Below are 15828 nucleotides of genomic sequence, written 5' to 3' on the forward strand. Positions count from 1 at the left end.
ACTTTCATTATCTGTCTTGCCATTAACCAGTTCTGACAGATACAGGCACCTGCTGAGGTGGTAAGGAACTGAGCATGCCATACTCAGCACCAGGTAGGAAATGGTTTGAGCTCAGCTGAAACAGCCATAATCTGTGGGCTTTCATGCCTGGCTCTCATGGCGACCTCGTTTCCATCTCCCTCCACATCCATGCTTGTGCGAGTTCCTGTCAAGGCCTTTGATGTTGGCAGATTCAAGGGGGACTGTCGTTGGTCTACACACAGTCTGGCTCCATGACAGTGATTATTGCCATCAGCAGAGGGGTAGCAGGTGTTGTCCAGCATATGCTGCATCAGGGTTTCCTCCCAGTCTTGGTGAGCAAACATCAATAAATCCCTATCAAATACTGGTGCCAAGACTGCAGCACACGAACCTGGGTTTGGCTGTGTGAGGGAGTCTGAATGAGCAGTGTGGTGGGAGTAATGACACTGAAACAGTGCAGATGATGGGGCAGCAAAAAAAACCCAAACAAAAAAACAACCCACAACAACAAACAAACAACAATAAACAACAACAACAACAAAAAACAAGAGGCAAAGCCTTCAAGACATTTGTGCTTCTCGCTTTATCCAGTAAAGGAATAATGAGGAAACAAAAAAGAGATTTAAAAAATTGTAGAAAAGTGCACTGTATTAAATATGATATATAAAATAAACTTGGGAGAAAAAATCGTTAAAAAAAAGGAATGTGAGCGGGATCAAACCATGCATGTTCAGTTCTGAAGCAAGCAGACTAATCCCAAAGGCTAGATGTGATTGTAGTGCATGTAATAATGCTGTTCAAATCATGTTTTTTGTGTGTTTTATTGTATCTCGATTATTCTTTTATTTCAGCAGTGAAGATGTTGTCATCGCTTCAAGCAAATTGCAACACATGGTAGATCTGTAGATCTGCACAAACCAGCCTACAATGGGCTGAAAGAAACGATCAACTCAATTTTTCTTTTATATTCATTCCAGTTAATTCAGTGTCCACTTTAGAATATTTATATGCAGTAAACACGTCAACGGTGCAGTTATTATCACTGTAAGTGTTTTCAAGAAAAACGAGGTCATGTCATCTTTGAACACAACCTACCTTCTAGTAGGCCAAACTCAGTGGAAGCGGTTTTTAAAATTTTCTGATTTCAGAACATGTCTCAACGAAATAAACAGTTAATGATTCGGAAATATGGCTTCATTCAGGAGACTTACAACCTGTTATTGGTATGACTGTGAAGATTTTTTTTTATACTATATTAAAAGCCAATTTTGGTATTGGCACACAAAGTATTTCCAAAGAAAATGGCAATGTTAAAGTTTACCACGAACACACAGACACAGACACACACACAGACAACCAAACACCGGGTTAAAACATAGACTCACTTTGTTTACACAAGTGAGTCAAAAATGAATAAATAAAAAAATAAATAAATAAATAAATAAAAAAACAACCAAAAAAAAACACAAATGGGACTCCCCCCCCCCCCCCCCCCCCAACCTCCACTCCCTCCTCCAGTCCTCAGTGAGCTGTGATCACTGCCACACTGGCGGTGGCAGAGGAAGAAGACATGGGGGGGGGGGCAGGGGGGGGGGGTAGGGGATGGACACATACCATATTTGGGATCGTTAGAGTACCGGGCCAGCTGCTCTGTGTTCTCGGTGACGGTGCAGATGTGCTCGGCATCCAAATGGGCGCACAGCTTCAGGATGTGCCTCCGGGCCTGCTCCTGGTTCTTCGCCTTCCCCACGCCCACCGAGGCTGTCAGCCCCAACACCTGTGTGCACCGCCCCCCACCCCCACCCCCACACACATACACCTTCTGTTACATTTTTGTCAAGGTCCACGCCTCCCTCATGTTACACTTCTGTTGAAGTCCATCCCCCCCCCCCCTTCTGTAACACTTCTGTCGGAGTCCACCCCTACCCTCCGTTCTGTTACACTTCTGTGGAGGTCCACCCCCCCCTTCTGTTACACTTCTGTGGAGGTCCTCCCCCTTTCTGTTACACTTCTGTCAGGGTCCACCCCACCCCCCTTCTGTTACACTTCTGTTGGGGTCCATCTCCTTTCTGTTACACTTCCGTTGAGGTCCACCCCTCCATCTGTTACACTTCTGTTGGGGTCCATCTCCCTTCTGTGTACACTTCTGTCAGGGTCCACCTCTCACCTCTGTTACAATTCTGTCAGGGTCCACACCTCCCCTCCATTCGGGGTCCACACCTCCCCTCAATTCTGTCAGGGTCCACCCCTTCTGTTACACTTCTGTTTGGGTCCACACCCGCACCCCCCTTCTGTTACACTTCTGTGGAGGTCCACCCCCCCCCCTTCTGTTACGCTTCTGTTGGGGTCCACGCCTCCCCTCTGTCACAATTCTGTCAGGGTCCACGCCTCCCCTCTGTTACAATTCTGTCAGGGTCCACCCCTCCCCTCTGTTACAATTCTGTCAGGGTCCACCCCTCCCCTCTGTTACAATTCTGTCAGGGTCCACGCCTCCCCTCTGTTACAATTCTGTCAGGGTCCACGCCTCCCCTCTGTTACAATTCTGTCAGGGTCCACCCCTCCCCTCTGTCACAATTCTGTCAGGGTCCACCCCTCCCCTCTGTTACAATTCTGTCAGGGTCCACCCCTCCCCTCTGTCACAATTCTGTCAGGGTCCACCCCTCCCCTCTGTTACAATTCTGTCAGGGTCCACGCCTCCCCTCTGTTACAATTCTGTCAGGGTCCACCCCTCCCTCTGTCACAATTCTGTCAGGGTCCACGCCTCTCCTGTGTTACATTTCTGTCAGGGTCCACGCCTCCCTTTTGTGTTGGAGAACTTGTGTTTTGTGTGTGCACTTGTATACACATTTGCTTTGTCCTTAAGCATGTTATTGTACAGGTACCATTGTGCAGATATTTTGCAACAAGAAACATACCCTTTACATTTTAAAAGCGGGCAATAAGATGTCAACAATTCATCCACAGCGCTGACCTGAGGGAGTTCCGGGGGCATGAGACCCCTGTGGTCCCTGGAGGTGGAGTGCTTGACAGCCATGTAGCACTGCATTCTATTCATTCATTCAATCATTCCCTCCATTCATTCCATTCATCCACAGCGCTGACCTGGGGGAGTTCCAGGGGCAGGACGCCACTGTGGTTGTTGTCGGAGGAGTGCTTGACGGCCATGTAGCACTGCAGTCTATTCATTCATTCATTCGATTCATTTATCTAGACTATTCATTCATGCATGCATTCTGTTAATTTATTCCATTCATTCAGTTCATTCACAATACTGACCTGGGGGAGTTCTGGGGGCAGAACGCCAATGTGGTCGTCAGTGGAGTACTTGATGGGCATGTAGTTGTGCATTCTATTCATTTCATTCATTTAATTAGACTATTCATTCATCCATACAACTCATTTATTCATTCCATTCATTCAGTTCATCCACAACACTGACCTGGGGGAGTTCGGGGGAAAGTACACCACCATGGTCGTCAGAGGAGGAGTACTTGACAGCCATGTAGTAGTGCATGATGGAGTTGAAGGGGTGCTGCAGGTTGGTATGGTGGCACTCATCCAGCACCAGCATAGAGAACTGACACACCCCCTCCACCTCCTTTTGGTCCAGAGCATTCAGCAACACCTGGGCCGTCATCACCACAATGTCTGCCCTGTACCGTGATGCACATAGACACTCACGTCAACAGCAGAACTCTCACTGATCGGCAAAGAGTACAGAACACTCACATCAGCACAGAACACTTACTTTTCGGTGAAGAACACAGAACATTAACATCAACATAGAAAACAAAGCAAAACAAACAAAACCCCAACAATGCTTGACCAATAGGTAGAGCTGAGATTAATGACCTACTGGCTGATGCCTCCATGGTCAAGTTGTTCAAGGCTGTAGTATTTAGAAGATTGTAGTGGTCCATGGCTTGTTCATTGCGTTGAATGGTAGCATTGTGAAATGGCTGACATTCACTGCTGTAGTCTTATTATTATAAAAGCAAAGATCAGACTGTTACCAGCTGTCTTCAAGGCCACCAGGCAGCTTGTCTACATGCTCTGCTGATGACCTGCACACCCCACTAACTCTAGAATACCACCAGCAATGGGAGCAACATCAGCCACAAGCCACCACCCACCCTCCTGCAGCAATCCTTTGGTATAAGTTGTCTCTCCAGCGTATACTACAGGAGAATGGCGATCCAGACTCATCCATTCCCAATGTACAGGCAGACATACAAGAGATGAAAAGTGGAGGTTGTCAACACTGGTGAGGAAGGATGTTGGCGCTGCCCCAAGAGCATCAGCTTGGCTGAGTTTGAAAACCCCATTGAGAAGTCTTGGTGACACTGATTAGGGAGGTTTTGCAGGCCCACTTTTGTAGGGGATCTTTCACCACTTGCAGAGTGAGAAGTAGGTCGTATGACGACATGAGCAGCCCACCACCATATCTAGCTTTCCTGAGTTTGCACTACTTTTTTTCTGACAACTTTTCGGCAGAGTTTATAAATAGATCACTTCAAATACGTAATGGCAGAGATGTGACAAGAAACACACTTAAAGTAAACACAGAAGAATAAAGCATATAATCTGCGTATCTATAAAATCAAATATATATTGGAAATTGGCAAAATTAGTTTGAAATTGTTCAAAATCCTTTCATCAGGACAGTGATTTCCACACAAAAATCTTAATCTTTTGGTGATCTAGAAAAAACAACAACTGGAAATGAAGACGTGCATGTTCTCACTAAAAATAACCAGGAAATCTCCACGAAAATCTGACGAAAGTGGGTCTGCAAACCCTCCCTAGCCATCCCATCCCATGCACAGCCCCTGAAACCAACCATACTGGGTGTCCTCTGGCTGCAGTTACTGCCACCACTTCCTGAGATGTTGTCCCTCAGCCAAATCAAGAGGGTCTGCCGACCAATAATGTCAAAAGCATTAACACTGTTGTGACTGGTCCTGCCTCAGCACCATCTGCCTGCCAGCCTGAGCCTGCCTCAAAGAAACGGCTAGAAAAACCCGAGTTGTTAAAAAAAAAAGAAAGAAAAGAAAAAAAAGGCCTAAATGATGCCCAATCATCACCAAATTTTACATTGCTAATGTAAAAAAGGATACCGAGTCTAGCTGTGCTATTTGTAAGTTGAGTGTGCAAATGTTTTTTCAGCCATTATCTTTGCAAACAGGAATAATCATGAGCACAAGACGAGCACTAAAGACCCTCACCTCATCAGCAGGTGCTTGAAGGGCACCTTCTCAGTGGCCTCCGCCCCCGCATTGCCGATGACCAGCTTGGCGCGCCAGTCAGTCAGGAACTTGCGACACGCCTTGTACTGCTGCTGTGCCAGCGCCACCTGGTTGACCAGGAAGACCACCTTGCGCACTCCAGCCCTCTCCTGCTCCAGGTGATTCTGACACAGGCAATGACCATCTCCTTTGACTAAGGATGCATGAGAGATAGGTAACCAACAACCTGTCTCCTTTAATTTACAGGTGATTTTGACACAGGTAACGACTGGTCTCCTTTGACTTACAAGTAATTCTGACACAGGTAATGACTGGTCTCCTTTGACTAACAGGTGAATCTGACACAGGCAATAACCGGTCTGTTTTGACTAGCAGGTGATTCTGATGCAAGCAATTACCGTCTCCTTTGACTAAGGATGCATGAGAGATGGATAACCAATGACTGTTTCCTTTGACTAACAGGTAATTCTGACACAGGCAACAACCAGTCTGCTTTGACTAACAGGTGATTCTGACACAGGCAACGACCGGTCTGCTTTGACTAACAGGTGATTCTGACACAGGCAACAACCATCTCCTTTGACTAAGGATGCATGAGAGATAGATAACCAACAACCAGTTTCCTTTAATTAACAGGTGATTCTGACACAGGTAACAACCGGTCTCCTTTGACTTACAAGTAATTCTGACACATTTAATGACCGGTCTCCTTTGACTAATAGGTGAATCTGACACAGGCAATGACCGGTCTGTTTTGACTAGCAGGTGATTCTGCCACAAGCAATGACCGTCTCCTTTGACTAACAGGTGATTCTGACACAGGCAACAACCAGTCTCCTTTGACTAACAGGTGATTCTGACACAGGCAACAACCAGTCTCCTTTGACTAAGGATGCATGAGAGATGGATAACCAATAACTGTCTCCTTTGACTAAGGATGTGTGAGAGATGGATAACCAATAACTGTAACAAATTTGTTTAATGGCAGAAGTGGAATACGCACAGCAAACTGCCCCCCTGTCACAGTCGCTGACCCACACAGCAGTTAACTGCCCCACTGTCACGGTCGCTGCCCACACAGCAGTTAACTGCCCCACTGTCACAGTTGCTGCCCACACAGCAGTTAACTGCCCCCCTGTCACAGTCGCTGCCCACACAGCAGTTAACTGCCCCCCTGTCACAGTCGCTGCCCACACAGCAGTCAACTGCCCCCCTGTCACAGTCACTGACCACGCAGCAGTTAACTGCCCCCCCCCACCCTGTCATGGTCACTGACCACACAGCAGTTAACTGCCCCCACACCCCACTCCCTCCCCCCCACCCCCGCCCTGTCACGGTCACTGACCACGCAGCAGTTAACTGCCCCCCCACCCCCCACCCCCGCCCCGTCACGGTCACTGACCACACAGCAGTTAACTGCCCCCCCCCCCCACACCCGCCCTGTCACGTCACTGACCACGCAGCAGTTAACTGCCCCCCCACACCCGCTCTGTAATGTCACTGACCACACAGCAGTTAACTGCCCCCCCCACACCCGCCCTGTCACGTCACTGACCACGCAGCAGTTAACTGCCCCCCCACACCCGCCCTGTAATGTCACTGACCACACAGCAGTTAACTGCCCCCCCCCCCCCCCCACACCCGCCCTGTCACGTCACTGACCACGCAGCAGTTAACTGCCCCCCCACACCCGCCCTGTAATGTCACTGACCACGCAGCAGTTAACTGCCCCCCCACACCCGCCCTGTAATGTCACTGACCACACAGCAGTTAACTGCCCCCCCACACCCGCCCTGTCACGTCACTGACCACACAGCAGTTAACTGCCCCCCCCCCCCCCCACACCCGCCCTGTCACATCACTGACCACACAGCAGTTAACTGCCCCAACCCCCCACCCCCGCCCTGTCACATCACTGACCACACAGCAGTTAACTGCCCCCCCCCCCCCCCCCCCACCCGCCCCGTCACGGTCACTGACCACACAGCAGTTAACTGCCCCCCCCCCCCCCCCACACCCGCCCTGTCACGTCACTGACCACACAGCAGTTAACTGACCCCCCACCCCCGCCCCGTCACGGTCACTGACCACACAGCAGTTAACTGCCCCCCCCCCCCCCCCCACACCTGCCCTGTCACGTCACTGACCACGCAGCAGTTAACTGCCCCCCCACACCCGCCCTGTAATGTCACTGACCACACAGCAGTTAACTGCCCCCCCACACCCGCCCTGTAACATCACTGACCACACAGCAGTTAACTGCCCCCCCCCCCCCACACCCGCCCTGTCACGTCACTGACCACACAGCAGTTAACTGCCCCAACCCCCCACCCCCGCCCTGTCACATCACTGACCACACAGCAGTTAACTGCCCCCCCCCCCCCCCCCCCCCCACCCGCCCCGTCACGGTCACTGACCACACAGCAGTTAACTGCCCCCCCCCCCCCCCCCACACCCGCCCTGTCACGTCACTGACCACACAGCAGTTAACTGACCCCCCACCCCCGCCCCGTCACGGTCACTGACCACACAGCAGTTAACTGCCCCCCCCCCCCCCCACACCCTGCCCTGTCACGTCACTGACCACGCAGCAGTTAACTGCCCCCCCACACCCGCCCTGTAATGTCACTGACCACACAGCAGTTAACTGCCCCCCCCCCCCCCACACCCGCCCTGTCACGTCACTGACCACGCAGCAGTTAACTGCCCCCCCCCCCCCCACACCCGCTCTGTAATGTCACTGACCACACAGCAGTTAACTGCCCCAACCCCCCACCCCCGCCCTGTCACGGTCACTGACCACACAGCAGTTAACTGCACCCCCCTGTCATAGTCGCTGCGCACACAGCAGTCCCTCACTCACCTGGATGAGGCGCAGAGCCACGTGGGTTTTGCCAGAGCCGGTGGGGGCCACGACGATGACGTTCCTCCCCTTCAGCCCTTCCCGGGCCAGCTCCTCTTGGTAGGGCCTCAGGTCCAGGGGCTCCGGCTGGACCTCCTCCTCGCCCTGCCCTCCGTCAGGCTTCTCGCAGTCCTCGTTGCTGTTGTCTTTGAAGGTGGACCTCTCTGGAGCAGGTAACACAGTTGTTTATATAAATATATGGCATCAGACTGAGCATCTAGTCTTTCAGATGAGACAATAAACCAAGGCCTCCATTTGCAGCATGCACTTGGCACACTGAAAAAACAACAACTCCGTTTCAGTTTTATTTTAGGCAGGGTAAAGGGTGGAGATTTTTCCGATCTCCAAGGGCAACATATGTGCAGACCTGCTTGTGCCTGAACCCTCTTCATGTGTATACGCAAGCAGAAAAATCAAATATGCATGTCACGTTTCAGATCCTGTAATCCATGTCAGCGTTCGGTGGGTTATGGAAACAAGAACATACCCAGCATGCACACCCCCAAAAATGGAGTATGGCTGCCTACATGGCGGGGTAAAAGCAGTCACACACGTAAAAGCCCACTCGTGATCATACAAGTGAACGTGGGAGTTGCAGCCCATGAACAAAGAAGAAGAAGAAGAATTTTAGGCATCACTGCTTTTCGACAAATCCATATACACTACACAACACACTGCCTGACCAGCAGCATAACCCAGTGTGCTCAGTCAGGCCATGAGCGGATGCATATACATATATATATATACATTTGTGTTCCAGTCAGAGTGGATATCTTTTATAGAATTTTGCCAGTGGACATGTTCGCACTGATACAGTTTTCGACCTGTTGATACTTCTTGGAAAAATGTACATTTATATATATGGGAATCTGACAAATGCAGGCCCCAACTTAGCAGCTTTTGAAAGATACATTTCCTGGCGTTACAAAATAAAAGAACACAATGCAAGAATGCAATCTAACATTCAAGACTTTAAAGCAAAGTGGTTGTCTTACAAGACATTGATTACAGACGTTTCTTAAATGTGCAAAGGGGACGAATGTGTTTGACACATGTCAGTCATTATCATCATTAATTTTTTTAATGACTGATTTTGTGTGTGTGTGTGTGTGTGTGTGTGTGTGTGTGTGTGTGTGTGTGTGTGTTTGTGTGTGTGTGTGTGTTTACATTTTTTTAAAAATTTCATTTCATTACAATATTTCCTTTTGTCCTTTGTGTATCATGAAATAGAAATACCCTTTCAAGTTAATTATCACTGAAGTTCATTGCAATTGCCTAATGTGCTAAGGATATAATTTTCATATAGTGACATATGTGAACTGTGCAAAATTCTGTCAAACGTGATGTTTCAATGAAAGAAATATAACCTTCAATGCAGGGGTGGGGGGATGGGGGGGTGGGAGGAAACAAATTATTTTTAAAAAATGTTGCCAGAGGACAACACTTTTGTTGCAGTGGGTTCTTTTTCAGTGCGTCAAGTGTGTGCTGTACACAGGACTTTGGTTTATCATCTCATCCAAAGAACCCTCAGTTTGATTTTCCACTCAACCTGAGAGAAAGGCTGAGAGCAGGAATCAAACTAAGGCCCTCATGGACACTACATTGGCAGACATGCATCTTAACCATTCTGCCTCCTTCCTCCTAAGTGCAGACAATGCAGTTGTTTATAGTGAAAGTTTATAACCCTCTCAAAGGTTTTTGCCACTGTTGCCTATATATATATATATATATATATATATATATATATATATATATATATATATATATATATATATATATATATCACCCTCTCATAGGTGGAAGCGAATGATTTTGTAATACTGAAAATGTTATGGCCAAGGTGCAGGGACCACTTGATAGAAGTGTGTGTCTTGATACTGATATATAAAAGAGATATAAAAGATAGGTGTGTTAAATATTTTTTTTAAACCCAGAACAGAAATCCCCACAGCCCATTTTCAGTATGTGGAAAGGTGGACACATGCATACATACACAGACATGCTAGGCACAGCCCTGTATAAAGACCCAGTTCCAGATAACAATCATCACATTAATGCTCCCATAAGTAAAATGAAGTTCAGGAAGCCCCATCTTTCTATCCAAGCAAAAAGTTCTCAGTTGTGACTGGGGAGAATTTCCAATGATACATTAAAACATTTACCAGTAAATGGATTGTTCCAAAACATTCCAACTTTCAAAAATGCTGGAGCCAATCTCAGGGAAAGAATCACTGTCAGGCCTGACAGCACACAGACACAGATAGCCACAAACCTTCAGGCATCAAAATGTTGTCAGGTCTGACAGCACACAGACACACAGATAGCCACAAACCTTCAGGCATCAAAATGTTCTTCTCTCTGAGCTCCTTTCTCTCTGGCATGCTTTCACAGTTTCCAAACTCATTGTTGTCCAGCTGCCTTTGTCGCCCGGGATCATTCAAAGTCAGATTTGATTTCAGCAGGGTCAGGTCAAGGTCATCACCATCGCCCTCATCAAAGGATGCATCGCAGGAGTGAAAGGATTCTTTGTCTTCCTCATCTGATTCCGTTCCTCTCCAGCTGTTTTAATAATAATAATAATAATGGTATTTATATAGCGCTGGATCTTGTGCAGAGACAAATCAAAGCGCTTTCGCACCAGTCATTCACACGCATGCATAACTCTAAAACTGTAGAAAATGAAGACAAGGAAGGGCAGGCAAGGGAGGCTATTTTGGGGAGAGGTGGGTTTTAAGGCCAGACTTGAAAGAGCTGAGTGTGGAGACTTGACGAAGCGAAAAAGGAAGTTCATTCCAATCGCAAGGTCCAGAAGCAGAGAAAGAACAGCGGCCAACAGTCAAGTGTTTGAATCTGGGTATGCGTAAACAGAGTGGATCCGAGGCTGATCGTAGTGAGCGAGATGGAGTGTAGAGGTGAAGGCAGCCGCAGTGATAGCTGATTGTGCTGAGGGCTCACTGCAACATCATTTTTGTGACCCACACTAGTGACAATCTATGTCATAAAAACAAGATAAAAAGGCCAAGGAACACCTGGCACAGAACATTCAAAGGAGAACACTAAGACCCTGAAGCACACCTGGGGTAGTATTCAGAGACTGGTCCAAATCAGACATGAGTGACGGTTCTTTGTTGCTGCTCTATACGCCAAGGAGCATTATGGACAGTAAGTAAATAAGTATGTCATAAAGGAATCTATAGTTTTCTTTTTTTTCTGTTGTTTCTTTGGAATCATCAATGTCTAGTTATAAATCATTCAGCTATTTCTTCTTCTTCGTTCGTGGGCTGCAACTCCCAAGCTCATTTATATGTACATGAGTGGCTTTTACATTATCACCATTTTTACCCCACCATGTAGGCAGCCATACTCCATTTTCGGGGCATGCATGCTGGGAATGTTCTTGTTTCCATAACCCACCGAACGCTAACATGGATTACAGGATCTCTAACGTGCGTATTCGATCTGCTTGCATATATACACAAAGGGGGTTCAGGCACAAACAGGTCTGCACATATGCTGACCTGGGAGGCTGAAAAACTCTCTAACCTTTAACCACCAGGCGCTGTTACTGAGATTCAAACTTGGGATCCTTAGATTGAAAGTCCAATGCTTTAACCACTCGACTATTGCGCCCGTCATTCAGTTATTTGATTAACCCCTTTAATGTGCTGTTGATGTGCAGTGTATGTCACAAAATGTACTGTGCCAATGCTTTGTCGACGTACGCTGCACCCAAAAATACCAACCTCTTTTGGGTTCACTGAGCATGGCAGAAAAGTCTGGCAGGCAAGAATGTGCAGAAAAAAATTAACTCCCTTGATCTTCCTGGGCATGGACTAGTGGTTACCACCACCACGTCCTTCCAGTGACTATCACCATGAGGCTATACACTCTGAAGACTGACTCAAACTCATCACTAACTAAACAGAGGCATGAAAGAGGAGAGCAACAACAAAAAATAAATGAGGCCACAATCCATTCTTGAGACCTGGTACAAACTTTTATACCTTTTTTATGATGAATGAGAATGCTGCTACTGCTGCTGTTGTGGAGATCCATTTAGGCCAGGGACTTCATGACAATGCTGTACTCTATGCATGCTTCTTCTTTATTTATAACAAATCCTGGTGCCAACAGGACCTAAGACAGTAAGAGATACTTACTGCTACAGAACCCTTAGCACTCTCAAATCTGGATACAAATGACCATGGGCAGAAGTAAGATTTCAGATATACCATTCAATTAAAGCATAAAAGAATCCATGTTTCTGGATCCTGGTAAAACATAAACAGATAAGAAAGAAGCAATCATTTGCAGTCTAATGAACACACAGACAGACAGACAGGCACACAAACACAGACATGCACACACAAACACACATACATGCAAAAAAATGCACACACACACACACACACACACACATGCAAAAAGAATCAGACCTGTGAAGAAATGATTTGAGCCCAGTCTCATCTGTTCTGTCTCTGGTTCTCAGTTGACAGTCTTCTCCTTTGGTGCCATCAGAGCTGGCTGCAGTTGGCTCATCGGCCCCCTCAGGAGGTGGAAAGCCCGCATAGACAGGACTTGGAGCATAAGCCGCTCCATGAGCTGAAAAGTAACATTCCTACAGAATCCCATTAATTTTGGCCTGTGTGTGTGTGTGTGTGTGTGTCTGTGTGAAGGAGAGAGAGAGGGGGGAGGGGAGAGAGAGAGAGAGAGAGTTAAAATAAAAATCTTATTTTCAGACAGAACACTGAAGATACATTTTTTTTTTTTTTTTTTACATAAAGCCATTGATAAAAAGAAAGTATGCAAGACAAAAAAGCAAAACAACTCCCCCCCCACCCCCCACCCCCCCCAAAAAAAGCATGAATAATGTAAAGACTAAAAGAGTGAGTGATTACATGCATCCATGTGTGTATGCATATATTCATATGGGTGTGTATGCCAGCATATTTGCATAAAAGTTGATTATGTGCATGGGTTTCTGTAACTTCTGTCATTCAAAATAAGCCAAAAGACATAGATGTGCATACACACAATATCCGTCTACACCCACATACTCACAGTGACAAATTCTCTCTCTCTCTCTCTCTCTCTCTCTCAGTCTAATACACTGTTATTCATCTTTACCTTCCAGTACAGTTTCTTCTTTGGCAGAGCTGGTCTGATGGTCTGTTGCAGCGTTTTTCATTATTGCTGTTTGAATTAAGAAAAAACAACAACAACAAAAGAAATGTTTTTGAATATTATCTTTTAACATGTCACAGGAAGGCTATGGCTCACTAGCATACAGACAAAATGTGGAGGTGGGCAAAGGGAGGTCACTGCAGAGGGAGAGGGCAGGGACACAAGGGCAAAAAGGACAAGAGAAGCACACACACACACACACACACAAAAACAGAAAAAAAAACAGAGACAAGAGTAAAGAAGACATAGATAAACAGTTTGAGTTAACAGAAAACTCCCTCATTTTAGCCAGTGTAATACAGAAAAAAAGAAAAGAAAAAGTATTTTTATCCCCCCCCCCCCCCCAATTCCTCCACTCTCCAATAAAACAAAAACAAAAACAACATATATATATATATATATATATATATATATATATATATATATAATCTTGGTAGTCAATCCTAAGTTTAAAAAACTGGACACCACACCATGACCTGTCGGGCTCACTGGATGATGCATTTTATGTGATTATAGATTGAATATTAAATCCATATATATATATATACATATATATATATATATATATATATATATATATATCAAATACTTTTTCTTTTCTTTTTTTTCTATATTCCATATATACCTATTTATCTTTTTTTTTAAATACTTTCTCTTTTCTTTTTTTCTGTATTCCCAACACCATTATACATAGCAGTATTTCCATTTAATGAACTTCCAATACATGAGAAATTTTACATAGAGTGAACAAGCAAGAAAGGAACACACACACACACACACACACACACACACACACACACTCACACAGTAATTCAACCACAATAAGGCAGATTCATACATTATTGCACATGACAAAACGGAACACTTTTGTCACTAAGTTCAGCAAAGATGAGAAATGCATATGTGGAGACCTTATCTCAAGGAAACACGTAGTACGTGATGCCAGAGTTTGAAATCATTTTTAGCAGACCTTTCAGAAAGTTCATTTGAATGAATCTTTGATAATTTCAAGATGTTATCTGCTATTGTAGAAGGTTTCATGCGCAGTCCAATAGGACATTTGTTATAGTTGTTTGATGTTAGCTTTTCCTACCAATTTGCTTATGTTCCTATTTATTTACAAACACATACACACAGAGACTATCCTATATACCCCCTTCTACCCCTACTGTAGATGGAAAGAAAGAAAAGAAAAAAAAATTAATTTCATGACCCAGTAACATCACATTATTAGGGGCAATGAAACTAACTGGCAATGCCTTGTTGTTGAAGTTCACTGTTATTTAAGTCAGCACAATGACAAACACTGTAGAAAACCTTGTCATCAACATTCACCATCATTCATATGGTGAAACAGGCACATACCTTCCCACAGAAATTTCATCATTCAGATCAGGACAATGGCACACACAATTGTAAGCCTTGTTGTCAACTGGTCACCCCATCAGATTTTAATTTAAAACTCTTCTTATAATTATCACAATGGCAATTAATGTGTATGTGTGAAATATCCACTGGTTGTTCACTTGTTCTTTTTGTGTGGTGATGGTTGTTGGTTTTTGTTTGTTGAGCTGCTTTTTTTCCCCCCTACAACAGGTATGTATTTTTGTGACTAGATTGTGAAACACTCAGGTTTTGTTCGTCTTTCCTTCTTTATTCTTATTTTCCCCGCTATCCCATTAATGTTGATGATTTTGTCTGCTATCATTATTTGAGTGGGGTTTTTTGAATGATCACTGAAAAAGAAACCTCACTCTGGGCATAAACATTATAAAAAAAGAAGAAGAAGAGGAAATGCCTTGTTGCTGATGTTTACAGTCATTCAAGTCAGAACAAAGACAAATACAGAAATAAACTTTGTTCGTTGATTTTCTCTGTTATTCAGATCAGGACAAAGACATGTACTGTCATAAGTCTTGTCATCAATGTAAACTGTCATTCAAGTCAGGACATTGACATGTTCTTTCAAAAAAACATGTCATTTACTTTCTCGACCATTCAAATTAGGACAATGACACACACTCAGTCATAAGCCTTGTCACTGACTGTCAAAGCCATTCAAATCAGGACACAGAAGCCTTGCTGTTGATGTAAACTGTCATTCAAATCAAAACAAAAATACGTACTGTCGTAAAACTTGTCGTCGACATCCTTCACCAGCTCTTCATAGCCTTCGTTCACCAGCAGTGTCAGAAATGTTTCATACCAGTCCGATCTCAAACGGTGGATGTTACAGACCATGTAGATGGCGCCTAGTGTTGGCCCCTTCTGCTCACACAAGGTGCGAAGGCATTCACAGGACTCCCTGCTCAGCAGATTCTTGGAGTACAAAGAAGGCAGCAGGGCCATAGGATTCACACAACGCGTGATGTCATCCATGAAAAAATTGAGCAGGTTCAGCTGATGTTCAAGAGTGTCCTCATGATGGGTCTGATCAATGATGATCTCATGCAGGATGGGATGGACTGTTGGAAC

General features: G+C 45.4%; 1 protein-coding gene across 5 annotated transcripts in view; it reads right to left on the bottom strand.

The window, feature by feature from the left end:
• Window positions 1-15828, bottom strand: part of LOC143293632 (antiviral innate immune response receptor RIG-I-like) — a 35777-nt gene that overhangs the window by 13924 nt on the left and 6025 nt on the right. For 4 of the 5 annotated variants that reach the window (XM_076604723.1, XM_076604722.1, XM_076604725.1 and 1 more), the window contains 8 exons: window positions 15480-15818; window positions 13297-13362; window positions 12606-12771; window positions 10502-10728; window positions 8131-8333; window positions 5247-5431; window positions 3461-3674; window positions 1636-1798 (listed from right to left, as the gene is read on the bottom strand). In XM_076604723.1, the coding sequence (XP_076460838.1) occupies window positions 1636-1798; window positions 3461-3674; window positions 5247-5431; window positions 8131-8333; window positions 10502-10728; window positions 12606-12771; window positions 13297-13362; window positions 15480-15818 (1563 nt within the window). Of the gene's footprint in view, window positions 1-1635; window positions 1799-3460; window positions 3675-5246; window positions 5432-8130; window positions 8334-10441; window positions 10455-10501; window positions 10729-12605; window positions 12772-13296; window positions 13363-15479; window positions 15819-15828 lie in introns of those variants that run through there. The other variant, XM_076604726.1, reaches the window with a different exon arrangement.

The sequence above is a fragment of the Babylonia areolata genome, chromosome 19, assembly GCF_041734735.1.
Source record: "Babylonia areolata isolate BAREFJ2019XMU chromosome 19, ASM4173473v1, whole genome shotgun sequence".
NCBI lineage: Eukaryota > Metazoa > Mollusca > Gastropoda > Neogastropoda > Buccinidae > Babylonia > Babylonia areolata.